Source organism: Pseudorca crassidens, chromosome 14 (assembly GCF_039906515.1).
Source record: "Pseudorca crassidens isolate mPseCra1 chromosome 14, mPseCra1.hap1, whole genome shotgun sequence".
In the NCBI taxonomy this organism is placed as follows: domain Eukaryota; kingdom Metazoa; phylum Chordata; class Mammalia; order Artiodactyla; family Delphinidae; genus Pseudorca; species Pseudorca crassidens.
In genome coordinates, this window is record NC_090309.1 from 9,793,895 (window position 1) to 9,811,050 (window position 17,156).

The window sequence follows — 17,156 nt, forward strand, 5'->3', positions numbered from 1 at the left end:
GTTCCCTGACCAGGGATCGAACCCGTGTCTCCTGCAGTGGGAGCACGGAGTCTTAACCACTGGACCACCAGGGAAGTCCCTGGGGTGCTATTTAGACATGCCGGTGCTGGGTCCCACCCCAGGCCACTGGGATCAAGGTCTCTGGGGGCAGGTCTGGGGACAGGTACTTATTAACGTGACTCAGGCAATTATAATGCACAGCCGGGTTGAGGGCAACTGGCCAAAAGTAAGAGAGAAATCTACCCAAATCCTACCCAGGCCACCTCCTCAGTGTCCGCTTCCTCCAGGCCAGCCAGCTGCAGCGGGCCTGTTGCAAGCCAGAGGAAGTCATCAGGAAACTCCCTGGACATGGCAACCTGTGACTGCAATCTCTAATTAATCATCAACAGTGTAATATGATCCCGGCCCATGACAAGGGGACCTGCTGAATCCTTCGGAAACCTGTCCACCGACCTTCTTCAGACCCAGGCACCAGTGTCCGAGGACCCCAGGCTGATGGGGGCTCAGATCTGCTGCCAGGCTGGTAAGTGGGAGCCCCGCGCTTGGTCCCTGGACCAGGAGTGCAGGAAGCAGAGGGGGTGCTCTGTGTTATTGCTGGGGAAGGAGTCTCGGGAGGCAGAGGTAGAATCAGTGTAAATATCGCTCAGGAGGAGTTTCTGATACAGGCTGGGCTGACCTAGGTAGTGAGCTATTAGGAGGCAGCGAGGTAGCGAACTTCCTTTCCTTGCAAGAATCCAAGAGAGGCTGAGTGACTCGGGTCCAGAATCCCTGCAGTGATGCGACGACCCACATGACCCATTTGCCTTCAGATCCTGTTGTGCAGAGTGAAGAGTGGCTGGGGTGGGAACAGGGTAGAGTGTAGGGGGCCTGGTGGAAGACCAGGGGTCCCAGCTCTGCCCCATGGACCTGTGGGACCTTGGGTGAGTCACTTCTCCCTGGGACCTCAGTTTCCTCACCCGCAGGCTGGGGGGCCAAGCAACACGCCTTGCCAGTTACAGAGCTGCCAGAAGCACGAACCACAAGGTCACCAGGCACCGTGGTTCTCTGCCAGCCTCACCTGAGGCCACAGCGTTCCCTTAGTGTGCGGGGCAGGAGATGGAGAACCGGGTCTTTTACCAGCAGAGAGCCAGCCCGCGCGTTCCTGCTTCCAGAGCCTGGGCTCCGCTCCCTCCCAGGCGGCAGGAGACACCGATGCTGCTGCTGCAGTGGCAACTGTTTGGATTCCAGGCGATGATGGTGCCACGAAGGGGGCAGCGCAGGGGTGTGGCCCGGGATCCCTCACTTCTGGCTGCACCAACACCTCCCCATGCTCCGTTTCCTTAGAGTGCTTCTCTGTGGGGTGGTGGGGAGACTGGAAGGCACTTAGTGGGTGCCCGGTGCCAGGAGAGGCTGGATGGCTGGAGGGGCGGTGATGACAATGAAGACCCAGGGAGGTCCTCACTGCATGGGGGCCTGACCCCAGGTCACTTAGATTCCAAGAGCCTTGCTGCGAAGATTCTCGGGTTGGAATCCACCTGTCCAGCGGGTGGGACATCCAGAAGGCCATGACTGTGCTCCCTGAGCCCCAGCAGCCCAGGGAGTCCTCGTTGCCAAGCCCAGTGCACGGTGGGGGAGTGAAGGAGTCAGGCGGCGTAACTGGGGAGGGTCCTCCATGGGCCACTCAGCTTCTGGAGCCTCAGGATGCTGCCTGAAAATGCGGCTGATGAGAAGAACAGCCACCTACGGGCATGAGGAGCTCAGAACCCCCTGCCCAGCCGGCTGGGGACAGGCCCACTTGGAGAGCCACACTTGGCCTGTACCCACCTCTGCCTCTCCCCGGCCCAGGAGCGGGGCGGGGGGGACTGGGTAGCCTGGGTCAAAGAATGGGAGGAGCCCTGCCAGCCTGCCCAGTGGAAGGAGACGCCACCCAGAGCCAACTCCAAACTCAGGCGCAGAGCCCCATGCAAAGCAGAGGAAGGGGCCGCGCAGGCGGATGCAGTCTTGCAGGCTCTCTGCCCGGCCGGCAGGACAAGGGTGGCTGTCAGTGCCACTCAACCTCGGCCTGTGCAGCTGGGAGAAGGGAGCACAGTCCACTGGCCCCTGGTGTCCTGTGCAGCACTTGTGTCCTCTCAGCCTCCCTCCTCTACTTGGTGACATGAGGACATAGCTCCCACAGGCCGATTTCCCTGGCTCCTCTGCTTCCCCCCATGCCCCATCCCACTGTCCCCAGAGCCAATCCTGCCTGCGTCAGCCCTTGTCCACGGCAGCTGTGCGGGGGATTGGGGGGGACTCCATCCACTGACCCCTTGCCGAGGGAGGGGAGTCAGCTGTCGGCCAGGACAGGGTCATCTCCACTGGGTACCGTCTCGGGCCACGAGCGGGGCCTGATGGGTCTCCCGTCGCCCCGACCCGAGGGTGGGCCCCTTTCCCTGCAGGGGCTGCACTGGGTGAGGCTGAGGTGATCCCTGTTCGAAGCCCAGCTCTGCCCTTGCTGCTCACCGCTGTCAGGCCTTGCCGCGTGGTGGCAGGGCTGGATGCGGTGGTGTGTGGAGAGGCTTAGGGTCCTGCTCACCACCCACACCGAGCCCACTCCAGGGCTCCCCTCCAGTCCCGACCTCAGGGTTGGGCGGTGACCCAGCCAAGTGAGGGGGGTGGCCCCCACCCTCCAGGGTGGGTTACGGCTGATTGCATCAGGAGCCCCACCTGCCCCCCGCTCCCAGCCCGACGCCTGTCCAGGTGGGCACTGAAGTCCTCACGTTCAGGATCCCCAGACAAGTGCCTGGAGACTCCAGGCCTGGGCTGTCAGGCACATCATTCCCACTGTGGATAAGGGACCAAACCCAGAGGGGCAGTAACCTGCCTAGGTCCGCAGCAGAGCCGCGGCTAGAATCCGGGTGTCGGTCCTCACTGCCCTCCACAGGGTCTCCTGGCTGCCCCAGCAACTTGAGTGGATGCAAGGACAGATCCACCTGATGTCAGGACCCTCAACTCTGGCTGGGCCAACCCTTTGGGAAGGGAGGGAGAGACCAGGGCATTCCAGGAAGGGGTGGTGGCGTGGGCAGGGGCGTGGGTGAGGCTGAGGGAGGGGTGAGCTTGGATAGTAGGGTGGGTTCAGAGGCCCCCCGAGCCAGGGTGAGCGCTTGTCCCTCACACGTTGGGTGAGGGAACCGTGCCAGGCTTGTCTTTGGCCTTTGGAGGTCAGGGATGGATTCACTGTGACCTTAAGGCTGTCCCTTGTGCCTGACCAGGAGCCTCCCCTCCTTGTGCTGGGCTGGAAACTTGCAGGCATGTGGGTGTCAGAGAGGAGGGCTGGGGTCTGGCTCAAGTGTTTTTTTTTTTTTTTTTTTGGCTGCATCGGGTCTTCGTTGCTGTGCGCGGGTTTTCTCTAGTTGCAGTGAGCGGGGGCTACTCTTTGTTGTGGTGCGCGGGCTTCTCATTGCAGTGGCTTCTCTTGTTGCGGAGCACGGGCTCTAGGCGCACAGGCTTCAGTAATTGTGGTATGTGGCCTCAGTAGTTGTGGCTCGCGGGCTCTAGAGTGCAGGCTCAGTAGTTGTGGCACACGGGCTTAGTTGCTCCGCGGCATGTGGGATCTTCCCGGACCAGGGCTCGAACCTGTGTCCCCTGCATTGGCAGGCGGATTCTTAACCACTGCCTGGCTCAAGTTTTGACTGAATTCACCTCTTTTAATTTTCTATTTCCCTCTTCCAACCCAGAAAGAGCAGGGCCAGGAGGGGAGGAGGAGGGGATGGGGAGAGAGAGATAAGGCCTATGGAGATAAGAGCCGTTCTGGGGGCAGAAAGCTCTGCCAGCTTCCTCCAGGCCTCTGGGGCTGAGAGAAAGAGCTGCCCAGCAAGGAACTTAACCTTCCCGGCTGCCAAGTGGAGTCAGGTCAGGAAATCCCGTGATTTCAAAGCCTACCCAGGACTTGGCTGGGCCCAGCCCACGATTCTGAGGGGCTGACCTGGGACTCCCCCTCTGCAGGCTTTGCCCCCTCACTGGATTGGGAGTTGCCAGGCACCTTCTCTCCCAGGACAAGAAAGTCACCCTCTTTGGGGTCCATGGGCTTCACAAGTCACGCGGGTTCTCTGTGGGAAAATCAGAAAGTCACACAAGCAGAGAGGAAAACACAGCACCAGAGACGACCATACACACAGCATGTCAGTCCAGTTCCTTTCAGGCTGTTTCTAGAAACAGATGAGATATACATGTATATAGTAAACGTATAAACGTATGTGTCAAAACCAGGGTCATATTCTGTCTACCGTTCTAAAACCTGCTCTTTCTAGTTAACGGCAATAAGAGCCATTACCAGGTATCCAGAGCCGGTGCTGCCATTAAAGGAACTGCGGTTCCTTTAATTTTTACAACATTCCCTACGGGAGGGGAACTGAGGCTTGGGGAGATTCACGAGGGAACTAAGATCCCTGATAGGCAAAGCGGGCTCCTCACTGGTTCTAATGTCGGGGTGGGGAGAGGTGGGGGGGTGGGGGTGGGGAGAGGTGGTGGGGGAAGAGCGGGGACAGTGGCACCGGAGAGCGAGGGCTGGTGGAAACGCCCCCTCCCCTGGGAGTGGGGGGTGCTGTGATGGCCTTTGCAGCCCGTGGTTCCGGCCCGCCCCGCCCCGCACTGACACCTCCCGCCCCCGTAGACGCCGAGATGCCCCGAGAGGCGCTCCGTTTCCACGCCGAGGCCGTGGGCGCGCAGGTGCGTCTGGACGCGCAGCGGAGCACCGCGCGCAGGCGCGCCACATTCCGTGATGGCATCGTGTTCAGCCAGCGGCCGGTGAGGCCCGGAGAGCGCGTGGAGCTGCGCGTGCTGTGTCACGAGTGCGGCTGGGTTGGGGGCCTCCGCGTGGGCTTCACGCGCCTGGACCCCGAGCGGGTGACCGCGTCCGGCCTGCCCCCCTTCGTGTGCCCGGACCTGGAGCAGCAGAGCCCGACGTGGGCGGCCATGCTGCCCGATGGCTGCGGGCTCACCGGGGACGTGGTGCGCTTCTGGGTGAACCGCCTGGGCCGGCTCTTCGCCCAGGTAAACGCGGGCCCCCGGCTCCTGCTGCGTAAGGACGTGCTCATGGGCGCCCCGCTCTGGGCCGTGATGGATGTGTACGGGACCACGAAGGCCATCGAACTGCTGGGTGAGGCCACGGGTGGGGACCCAGGCTCCTCCCCTGGGCGGGGGTAGGTGGAGGCTCGGGCGGTACTTCACGGGCATCCAGAGCCGCGGGGAGAACTGTTGTTTCATTCATATGCAGCCAGTTTTTCCATCAGCTCATGTCAGGGTATGAAGATGGGCACTGGGGACAAGACCTAGTCATAGGGAGGGCAGCCTCATCTCTGAAGAATGAGAAGACGTGCTCAGCACCCCAAACATCTGTTAGAGGGCTAATCTCTTTCACAAAGGAAGAAATTTGGGGGCTAGGCTTTGCAGTCTAAGTAGGAGTTTGCTGAGACAGGGGTGGCAACAAAGGGAACATAAGTGTGAGAGTTAGAGGAGAGCAGGAAGGCAGCCTGGGGGGCAAAGGTGAGATGTTCAGGCACTGGGTGGGGAAACAAGGACCACCTGAAAGGAGAGAGGATTTCAGGAGAGGAAGGAGATAGGAACACTCATAAAAAGAAATTTTGGCATTCTGGGCTGGTGTTCCATGGGCCTGCACCAGCTTTCCAGACACCCCCGCGCGTTTGTTTTTCACACTGCTTGTCACAGCTGCTGGAGCCTCACCTCTGGAGCCCCTGAATTGGTAGGTCTGGAGTGGAGCCCCAAGCACCTGTTTTCCCTCCTGGGGGATTTTGAAGCACATCTGGGTTGGGACCGTGAATAATGAGGAAGGTCTCCGCTCAAGCAGCGCAAGTAGGGCAGAGGGGAGCTGTCTAAAGGAAGGACGGATTAGCAGGAGGAACCTGCAGTTCTACAAATTCTCTGCTGGGTTCAACTGGGAAAGGGGCGGCCACACAGGGCTGGGTGACCAGCTTGGAGCTCCAGCATTGCACCCCAGAAAAGAAAGGGGATGGACACTTTGCTTTAGGGGCAGGGGCTGGGGAGGTGGGAGGGAACGAGGACACCCTGACTTTGCTTTCCCCAGGCCCTGACTTTCCCTTTCTGCCTTAGATCCTACAGTCAGCGCCCCGACCCCAGCCATGCCGTGGGTCCTCAGTGATGAGGCTCTGCCTGAGTTCAAAGGTGAGTGGCTTCCCCGAGCCCCAGGGACTCCCCAGGACTCCAGCACTAGGGGAGCTGGGGGAGGCCCCAGCCCTGGGAACTCAGTTAAGTCTTTCCAAGTCCTATCAAGTCTCCCACGGGCTTTAGGCCAGAAAGATTTGGCTCCGCCCCTGGAAACCTAAAAGCAATTTGACAGCTCTGCCTTCTAGAACATTGGCTAACTTCACAAGTTACTGGAGCACATTCATGAACAGGTGTTATTTTGTCCGTCTGCTTTTAAAAAAGCAATCCACGTTCATAGTAATTTGCCAAACAGAAATAAAATACGTATTAAAGGATAAAGAAGGAAGTAAAACAAAAACAAAAAAACACCTCCCAAACCTTGCATTACCTGTTAGGTGGATTTCCTCCCAGTATTTTGTGGACTTATATATGGGGAGTTATTTGTGCTTTGTTTTCCTTTTTTCTAAAGTGGAATCTTATTATATGTATGTTTGTACCTTATGGTTTTCGTCCCAACCTTTTTCACTTGATTACATTGTGAGCATTTTCTTACAAGGTAATATTCTTCAGAATCCGACTGCAGAGTTCTCTGTCCTGTGGTTATATCATGAGTGGGCTGCCCACCCCTTGCCCCCAAGCGCCCCTGACCTCTGTTGTCCCCTTTCCCAGCCACAGCAGGAGAGGAGTGTGCCATCTGCTTCCACCAGGCTGCCAACACCTGCCTTGTCCCCTGCGGCCACACACACTTCTGCAGCTGCTGTGCCTGGCGGGTCTTCAGGGACACGGCCAAATGCCCCGTGTGTCGCTGGGAGATTGAGGCGGTGGCCTCGGCTTGGGACCCTCCTGCTCTGGGCCCTGGTGTAGGTGCTCGGCTCTGAGCCCGGCCCCTGCCAAGGGACGAGGTGCAGCTCTGCCCACTTTCTGGAGAAGAGTCAGAAAGCCTGGTTAGCGACAGGTGTGGCGGAGAGATAGAGTCAGGGCCGCAATGGCTCTTCCCCCTCCTCAGCAGGAGGGGGCCAGTGGACCAAGGAGGTGCCCCTTTCTGCCCACACCGGAACTACCTCCCTGGTGGGCGTCTGGCTGGAGAAAGTGGCTCAGCAATGGGCCAGCGGGGTTCTTACCCCTCTGCCTAGCTCCTCGTTCATTTTTGCCTGCCAAGGCTTTTGGCGGGTCACCTGGTTCAGCCACCATGAACCTAGCAATCCTCGGTACACTGGAGTCCCAGGAACCCACATGTGCCAATGAGAAGGGCCTTTGTGTAGAGAGGGGGCAGCCTGATCCCTGGTTTTATGGCTAAGGAAGTTAAGGTACCTGCGCGTGTCTGGTGAAGCCCTGCCCACCCCGGGGTATTGAGGAGCCTGGACCAGATGCAGGGAGCATCTGGGTGGAATTTTGTTTATTTATTTATTTTTTTAAATTGAAGTATAGTTGTTATACAGTATTAATAAGTTATAGATGTACAATGTAGAGATTCACAATTTTTAAATGTTATACTCCATTTATAGTTATTATAGAACTATTGGTTGTCTTCCCCCTGTTGTATAGTATATCCTTGTAGCTTATTTTGTACCTAATAGTTTGTACCTCTTAATCCTCTACCCCTAAATTGCCCCTCCCTGTTCCTTCTCCCTACTGGTAACCACTAGTTTGTTCTCTATATCTGTGAGTCTGCTTTTTTGTTATATTAACTAATTTGTTGTATTTTTTTAGATTCCATATATAAATGAAATCATACAGTATTTGTCTTTCTCTGTCTGACTTATTTCACTTAGCATTATGTCCTCCAAGTACATCCATTTTGCTGCAAATGGCAAAATACCATTCTTTTTTATGGCCGAGTAGTATTCCATTGTATATGTATACCATAACTTCTTTATCCATTCGTCTGTTGATGGACACCTAGGTTGCTTCCATATCTTGACAATTGTAAATAAGGCTGCTGTGAACATTGGGGTGCATGTATCTTTTCAGTCTGTGTGTGTCTCTGTATCTGAAATAAGTCTCTTGTAAGGCAGCACATATGGGTCTTGGTTTTGTATCCCTCAGCTACTCTGTCTTTTGGTTGTAAATTTAGTCCATTTACATTTAAGGTAATTATCAATATGTGTTCTTATTGCCATTTTGTTAATTGTTTTGGGTTTGTTTTTGTAGGTCTTTTTTCTTCCTTTCTTCTTGTTTTGTTCTCTTGATATTTGATGACTATCTTTAGTGTTATGTTTGGATTCCTTTTTCTTTTTTGTGTGTATATCTGTTATAGATTTTTGGTTTGTGGTTACCATGATTTTTGGTTTGTGGTTACCATGAGTCCATACATACATACATATATATATATATACACACACATACATATATATGTATATATATGGTTGTTTCAAGTTGCTGATTGCTTAATTTGAAACATTTTAGCAGACATAGAGAACAAACGTATGGACACCAAGGGGGGGAAAGGGGAGGTGGGATGAATTAGGAGATTGGGATTGACATATATACACTAATATGTATAAAATAGATAACTAATGAGAACCTGCTGTATAGCACAGGTAACTCCACTTCACTGTACAGTAGAAACTAACAAAGCATTGTAAAACAGCTATACCCCAATTAAAAAAAAAAAAGAAATGCATTTTAAAAACCCTGCATTTGTGCTCTCTTCCCCTCACAATGACTGTTTCTGATATTGCATTTTGCATATAATTGTTTTGTGTATCCCTTAGCTGCTTATGTGGATAGAGATGATTTTACTACTTTTGTCTTCTAACCTCCCTACTAGCTTTGTGTGTGGATGATTTCCTACCTTTACTGTATGTTTGCCTTTACCAGTGAGCTTCCTCATTTCATAATTTCCTTGTTGCTAGCTGTGGCCTTTTCTTTTTAACCTAGAGAAGTTCCTTTAACATTTGTTGTAAAGCTGGTTTGGTGGTGTTGAACTCCTTTAGCTTTTGCTTGTCTGTAAAGCTTTTGATGTCTCCATTGAGTCTGAACGAGAGCCTTGCTGGGTAGAGTACTCTTGGTTGTTGGTTTTTCTCTTTCATTACTTTAAGTATATCATGTCACTCCTTCTGGCCTGCAGAGTTTCTGTTGACATATCAGCTGATAGCCTTATGGGATTTCCCTGTATGTTATTTGTTGCTTTGCCCTTGCTGCTTTTAATATTCTCTGTCTTTAATTTTTGCCATTTTAACTACAGTGTGTCTTGGTATGTTCCTCTTTGGGTTAATCCTGTATGGAACTCCCTGTGTGTCCTAGACTTGAGTGACTGTTTCCTTTCCCAGGTTAGGGAATTTTTCAGCTATTGTGTTTTCAAATATGTTTTCAGCCCCTTTCTCTCTTCCGCTTCTGAGGCCCATATAATGTGAATATTAGTGCATTTGATGTTGTCCTAGAGGGCTCTTAAACTATCCTAATTTCTTTTCATTCTTTTTTCTTTTTTCTGTTCAGTGGCAGTGATTTCCAGTACTCTGTCTTCCAACTCACTGACCTGTTCCTCTGTATCATTTGGTCTGCTGTTGATTCCTTCTAGTGTATTTTTCGTTTCAGTTGTTGTATTCTTTGTCTCTGTTTGGTTCTTTATATTTTCTAACTCTTTGTTGAAAACCCCTAACTGCTTGTTCTGCGCATCCATTTTTCTCCCGAGTGTTTTGATCGTCTTTACGATCGCCGCTCTGAACTTTTTCTTCAGTAGGTTGCCTCTCTCCATTTTACTTAGTTCTTCTTCTTGGGGTTTTATTTTGTTCCTTCGTCTGGGACGTGTTCTTCTGGTGCCTCACTTTGTCTAAAGTGCTATTTGTATTTTTATGTATGTGGTAGGTTAGTTACATTTCTCGACCTTGGAGAAGTGGCCTCCTGTAGGAGACGTCCTGTGTGTGCCAGCAGTGTACTTACTCCCCTCTCATCACCCAAGCTATATGTTTTAGGGGTTCCCCCTAAGAGGGCTGTGTGGGTCCTTCCATTGTGGTAGGCTGACTACGTGAGCAGTCCGGTACAGGCTTGGTTGGCCCTGCCCTGCGTGCACGCTGCTGGCTGCTGGTTAGCAAGGCTTGGTCATGCGGCAGCTGGCTGAGGAACTCCAGGGGGCCCTGGGGCTAGTGTTGGCTCACTGGTGGGCAGAGTTAGCGTCCAGAAGACTCTGGGGTTGTTGCCTGCCCACTGGTGGATGAAGCCAGGTTCTAGGGTTGGTGCTAGATGACTGGCAGGCAGAGCTGGGTCCTGGAGTCTGGCTGCAGAGCCCAGGGATCCTGGAGCTGGTGTCGGATTGCCGGTGGGGTGAGGGAAAGGGCTGGTCCCTGACACAGTTGGGTATGGAGTCCAAGGTGTCCCGAAGCTTGTGTTGGCCTGTTAGTGAGCCAAGATGGCAGCCACCGGCAGCAGTGTTCACGCGGTAGGATGAGTGCCCCAAAATATCTGCTGTCAGTGTCTATGTCCCCAGGGTGAGCCACAGCCGCCCCCCTGCCCCCGCCTCTCCAGGAGACTCTCCGAGACCAGCAGGTAGGTCTGGCCCAGGCTCCTATCACGTTACTGCTTCTGCCCTGGGTCCCAGCGTGGGTGGGATTTTGCATGCGCCCTTTAAGAGTGAGGTCCCTGTTTCCCCCCGTCCTCTGGGACTCCGGAAATTAAGCCCTGCTGGCCTTCAAAGCCAAATGTACTGGGGGCTTGTCTTCTCGGTGCCCGACCCTCAGGCTGGGGATCTTGACATCAGGCTCAGAGCTCTTACTCCTGTGAGAGGAACCTTTGCAGTTCCTCTCCAGCTTGTGGGTTGCCCACCCAAGGGCATGGGACTTGATTATATGGTGAGTCTGCCCCTCCTACCCATCTCAGTATGGTTCCTTCTTTATGTCTGTAGTTGTAGAAGATCTTTTCTGGTAGGTCTGGGCTTTTTCATCAATGGTTGTTCTGTATATAGTTGTGATTTTGGTGTGCTCGTGAGAGGGGATGAGCTCAGGGTCTTTCTACTCTGCCGTCTTGGCCGCTGTCCTCCTGGTAGAATGTTGACAGTCTGTATGGAAGCTGGGTCACTTTAACAAGTCCTCTGTAAAGGCGATCAGCAGCCACCTGCCCCGCCTTCCTTGCAGGGCGGTTGTGAGGTCCCAGTGAGATCGTGCATCTGAAGATGAGTGAGCATGTGAGAGTGCGCTGTTACCATTGGGCTTCTTTCCTTGCCAGTTTCTGAGATATCAAAATAAAGTTTGTCTTTTATGAATGATTTTGTAATGTGTATGTCCCCTCTGTTGCAGTCAGTGGGAGTGAGTAGGGCTGGGGACTGGTCAGGTTGCAGGGGCGTGGGGACATGCCTTCCTCTTCTCCACAGAGACATCTTGGGCTTGCAGTGGACTAGGCAGGGTCTGGGCCCTCAGGCCTGTGGACTCTGGACTCTGTGTTGCTGAGCATGTGAAGGGGATAGTCCTACAGCTACAACCGGGCTCTGCCCTTGCCACTCTTGACTTGTGAGGACTTCCTGGAGGCTCTGGCTGTTGAGTGAAGGGAGGAGGTGACCTGGGGACCCCCTCGTCAGCCGGTGTTTGTGGCGGGGGATGGAGGAGGACAAGCCATACCTGTTACTTTGCTCTGGTTCCTGCTTCATGACTGGCGAGGGAGAGAGCTAATAGGGAGTTTGAACCTCTTGTGCCCAAGATCATGATGATGGGCACCTCCACAAACGGCATCCCTGCACCATGGCCAGCCAGAGGGTCAAGACTTTGGGTTAGGTGACCCCAGAATAGCTTTCACTCTGGAGTGGGATCTCCTCTCTGCCACCCTTGAGTGTTCTAACCTTGGTCACGTGAGCCTCAGTTTCTTCATCTGTAAAGTGGAAATAAGATAATTTTCTTTGCTGGTACGTTGTGAGGATAGTGAATGAATGAATGAAACTTGTAGCTTAGAGGAAGTACTCAAAATACGGCAGCTTCCTTCCCCTGGAAAAGGCATCTCCCAGGAGAAGCAGCCAACAGATCACTGGGCTGGCGGTCGGGGTCTGGGGGGTGGTCCCGGCGGCCCCCACATCACCCCAGTATTTTGGAATGATTCCTGTGGATCCTAAGGCAACTTTTTTCATCTTTTAAGTGTCTTTTTTTTTTTAATTTTATTTATTTATTTTTGGCTGTGTTGGGTCTTCGTTTCTGTGCGAGGGCTTTCTCCAGTTGCGGCGAGCGGGGGCCACTCCTCATCGCGGTGCGCGGGGCTCTCACTGTCGCGGCCTCTCTTGTTGCGGAGCACAAGCTCCAGACGCGCAGGCTCAGCAGTTGTGGCTCACGGGCCTAGTTGCTCCGCGGCATGTGGGATCTTCCCAGACCAGGGCTAGAACCCGTGTCCCCTGCATTGGCAGGCAGATTCTCAACCACTGTGCCACCAGGGAAGCCCGAAGTGTCTTTTTTTTTTTTTTTAAAACCCAAATACCTCCAAGGCGAGGGTAGCACTTTAATCCTACTTCCAGCGAATGCCTCCTTATTAGTTAACACCTAGCGAAGCCTTTGAAATGATATAACCAGAGGGGGGGACTTCTGGAGTGGTGGCATAAGGACTTCTGTAAAGGCTTTTCTCCATAAAAGCAACAGAAATATTGGCAAGATTATAAAATTCAACGTTTCCAGAACTCTGGATATTAACCAAAGGCTAACAAGGTTTATCGAAGAGAATTTACTCAATTTCGGTAAGAGCAGTGGGGTTTGTGGTGGTTTAACCTGGCCTGCTCCCATCCCTCTAACCTCAGCTCCACGGTAGCCTTAAAAACCAGCAGCCTTGCAGCCACCAGAGGGGACAGGGTGTGTTGGGAACTCCTCAGAAAGCTCTACCACCAGAGCATCATCACTGTTTGGCCTGTACTACACTTCCCTGGAAAGTCTTCATTTATAGGGTGTTGTCATTACTTAACCCAACTTGGAACCCTCTCCATGGGAAAACCCCTATTCCCAGGGCATTTGTCAAACATCATCAGCTTCAGTTGTTTAACATTGCAGCTGCCTGAAACCGTGATACCAGTTGAGACAAACAAGGACAGCCAGGAATGTTTATCTCAGGCAGGCAGTGAGCCACAGTGTGTCTGACCATGGGCAGGAGTAGTTGGGCTGGATGTCTGGGTCAAAGAATTAAGGCAAAACCCCAGATACTGAAAGTTCCGTAAGGCAACAGAAGCCTCTATATCTGGAAGGCTAATTTTTTAAAATAAAATGTATTTATTTATCTATTTATCTATCTATCTTTGGCTGCGTTGGGTCTTCGTTGCTGTGCGTGGGCTTTCTCTAGTTGCGGTGAGAGGGAGCTACTCTTCGTTGCTGTGCGTGGGCTTCTCATTGCGGTGGCTTCTCTTGTTGCGGAGCACAGGCCGTAGGTGCGCAGGCTTCAGTAGTTTTGGCTCGTGGGCTTCAGTAGTTGTGGCTCACTGACTCTAGAGCACAGGCTCAGTAGTTGTGGTGCACGGACTTAGTTGCTCCGCAGCACGTGGGATCTTCCCGTACCGGGGCTCGAACCTGTGTCTCCTGCATTGGCAGGCCCATTCTTAACCACTGTGCCACCAGGGAAGCCCCAGAAAGCTAATTGTTGACTCATCTTGTCCAGCAGTACATACATTCCATTTCTCATTATCACTTTAGGCAGATGCGGTGTAATTCACAGCTGAATATTCTATTCTTTGCAAGCAAGGCACCCAGGCTAACCAGGAATCTCAGTTCCAGGGGAGATGACACCCAAGAAAAGCCAAGTACTTGAGGAAAGCTAACATCATGGGGGAAAAGGCATCCAACTCAGCAAAAAGAGGACTTCATACCTGAAAAAAAATACACAGTTAATAGAGCAGACAGACCTGGGCTTTAAGACAAATATAATTAGATGCAAAAAGATATTGCATCAAAAAATCTAGGTACAAAAAAAAAATCTAGGTACCTTGGAAACAAAAAACTAAATCATTGAAATAAAAACTTATTAGATGGACTGAACAGCAGAAAGATTATAGCTGAAAAATAATTCATGATCTGGAAGCAAACAGAATGGACTGCAAAGTTACAAAGAGATGAAATATATGAAATAAAAGAGAATAGATGCAGAAGTTCAAATATCCAAAATTTCAGGGGAAAATAGAGAAAATGGAGGAAAAAGAATACTCAAAGCAGAAAGGAAAATTTATATTGAGGAAAGACATGACTCTTCATACTGAGAAAGCATGCTAGTTGCCAAACAGAATACATGAAAAAAAAAACCAAAAAACCTTCATCTTCACACATACTGATGAAATTTCAGAGCATTGGGGGTAAAGAGAAGACCCAAGGAGGAAAAAAATAGATCACATACAAAGAATGTGAATCAAATTAACAGTAGACTTTTCCTCAGCTATACTGGATGTTGAAAGACAATGGAATAATATCTTCAAGGTTCAGAGAGTTTTTAAATTTTATTAAGGTATAGTTTACATACACTAAAATGTACAGATCTTAAGTCTTCATTTTGATGAGGGAGTAATTTTGAAATTTAAAATTCTCCAAGCAACTACTCTCTCATTCAAGCATGAGAGAAAAATGAAATTTTCAGATATAAACTTGGTTTTTCACTCACCAATACTTTATGAAAGAATTTTTAGAGAAATTGCTTCATAAGAAAAAACAAGAAAAGTTAACTTTTTGTGATCAATGAAAGCACAAAAAGTTGAGTCTAAATACGTGTTAGTCATTAAAAAAAAATCAATAAAAATCTGGAGTGAAAACCACAGTCAGTATCATTTTGGATGGAGTGAGGGGAAGCAAAAGCATGCTAAGTTTCTTTTCTCACTAGGAAGAAATAAACAACAAAATGAGAAAAATGTAAGTTGAATTGATATGTTGAAGAACATACAGAGTGTAGAAGACTACAAACAGAATATATAAATTCCAAATCATTAAAATAATAGAACTCCAATTTCAACAATCCAACAAAAGGCAGGATAGGAGATAAAAGAATAAAAAGTAAAGTAGATAGGTACAAGTCCAGACAGAGCAGTACTAATAGTAAATGTGAATGGGTTAAATTCACCTCTCAGGTGACAAGGATTTTGAGTTTGGGCAAATAAAAAATATAAATAAATTTAAAAAATACAATCCTGTTACATTCTATCTCTGAGAGGTGGACCTAAAACAAAATCCAAGAAGACTAAAAATAAAGGAAAAGAAAAATATACCAAGCAAATATGAAGAACAAACAAACACATGGTGGCGGCCCATGATCAGGCTTGCCTTGGAGATCCCTCAAGGTAACATAAATGGAAAATGCCTGGGCCTTGCAGCATAAGAGCAGATAGGAAGAGATTGCCCAGTGCTGACTCAGAAAGAGCCCAGGTATCAGGCTGGGGACCACGCTCCCTGATGGGTTGAAGTTCTGCTGTGTATGTAGTGTTGATTGTTTTTGATACTGAAGTGAGACCATGATTCTACACTTCTCATACATCTTACTCCATTTAAGACCATCAAATTTTGGGCGTATCTCTTGAGACATAAGTGGGCAACCAAGAGCCACCTCCCCCCCTGAATCAATATCCTATGTAAATCCTTTGATCTAGTTATTTGTAAACCAAAAGTAAAAGTTTCCTTAAACTAGGTCCAAGTCATTATTCTTGTTCATCATAAAAGACAGATTAGGCTCCTTGGTCTTAGCTTCTGCTCAGTTGGAGCTGTATTAGCATCAGACAAACTAGAATTTAAGAGAAAAAAAAGATTATAGGGGATAAGGAGGGAATTCAACTAGCGATTATCATACTAAGTAAAGTAAGTCAGAAAGAGAAAGACAAATACCATATGATATCACTTATATGTGGAACCTAAAATATGACACAAATGAACCTATCTATGAAACAGGGACTTCCCTGGGACTTCCCTGGGAAACAGGGACTTCCCTGGTGGTCCAGTGGTTAAGACTCCATGCTCCCAATGCAGGGGGCCCGGGTTCGATCCCTGGTCAGGGAACTAGATCCCGCATGCCGCAACTAAGATCCGGAGCAGCCAAGTAAATAAATAACTATTAAAAGAAAGAAAGAAAGAAACAGAAACAGACTCATGGACATAGGGAACAGACTGGTCGTTGCCAAGGGGGAGGGGGTTGGGGGAGGGATGCAATGGGAGGCTGGGGTTAGCACATGTGAGCTTTTATATATAGAATGGATAAACAACAAGGTCCTACTGTAGAGCACAGGGAACTATATTCAATATCCTATGATAGACCATATGGAAAAGAATATTTTAAAAAAAGGAATGTATATATATGTGTAACTGAATCACTTTGCTGTACAGCAGTAATTAACACAACATTGTAAATCAACTGTACATCAATAAAGTAAAAAATATAAATAAATATGATTATAAAAAGAATTATTCATAATAGTGCCAAAGTGGAAGACAATCTAGTTGTCCATCAGCTGATGAATGGATAAACAAATGTGCCCTGTCCATACAACGGAATGTTATTTGACCATTAAAAAAAGAAATGAAGGGCTTCCCTGGTGGCGCAGTGGTTGAGAGTCCGCCTGCCGATGCAGGGGACACGGGTTCGTGCCCCGGTCCGGGAAGATCCCACGTGCCGCGGAGCGGCTGGGCCCGTGAGCCATGGCCGCTGAGCCTGCGCGTCCAGAGCCTGTGCTCCGCAGCGGGAGAGGCCGCAACAGTGAGATGCCCGCGTACCGCAAAACAAAAACAAAAACAAAAACAAAAAACAAAAAAAAAGGAATGAAGTGCTGATTCATACTACAACATGCTACAACATGGATGAACCTTGAAAACATGCTGAGAGAGGGAAGCCAGTGCCAAATGGCCACATAATTGAATAATTCCATCCCTATGAAATGTCCAGAATAGGCAAATCCGTAGAGACAGAAAGCGGATTCGTACGGGTGCCGGGGGCTCGAGGGAGGGAGGGGTGGGGAGTGACAACTAAGGGGCATGGGGGACAAGGAAGATGTTTTAAAATTGATTTTGCTGATGGTTGCACACTCTGTGAATATGCTAAAAGCCACCGGACTGCACACTTTGAAGGGATGGAGGTTATGGCATGTGAGTTAGATCCAACTTTAA

At 50.2% G+C, this 17,156-nt stretch overlaps 1 protein-coding gene across 7 annotated transcripts in view; it reads left to right on the forward strand.

The window, feature by feature from the left end:
• Positions 1-416: 416 nt before the first annotated feature.
• The window catches only part of NEURL3 (neuralized E3 ubiquitin protein ligase 3), a 95,955-nt gene continuing 79,215 nt past the window's right edge, over positions 417-17,156 (forward strand). For 2 of the 7 annotated variants that reach the window (XR_010934357.1, XM_067704303.1), the window contains exons 1-2: positions 4,509-5,113; positions 6,085-6,156. Coding sequence is in view for 5 of the 7 variants with exons in the window: in XM_067704303.1 (XP_067560404.1) it covers positions 4,564-5,113; positions 6,085-6,156 (622 nt within the window). In the remaining 2 variants the exon portion in view is untranslated. Of the gene's footprint in view, positions 524-4,503; positions 5,114-6,084; positions 6,157-6,807; positions 8,590-17,156 lie in introns of those variants that run through there. The other 5 variants (XM_067704301.1, XM_067704302.1, XM_067704305.1 and 2 more) reach the window with 5 other exon arrangements.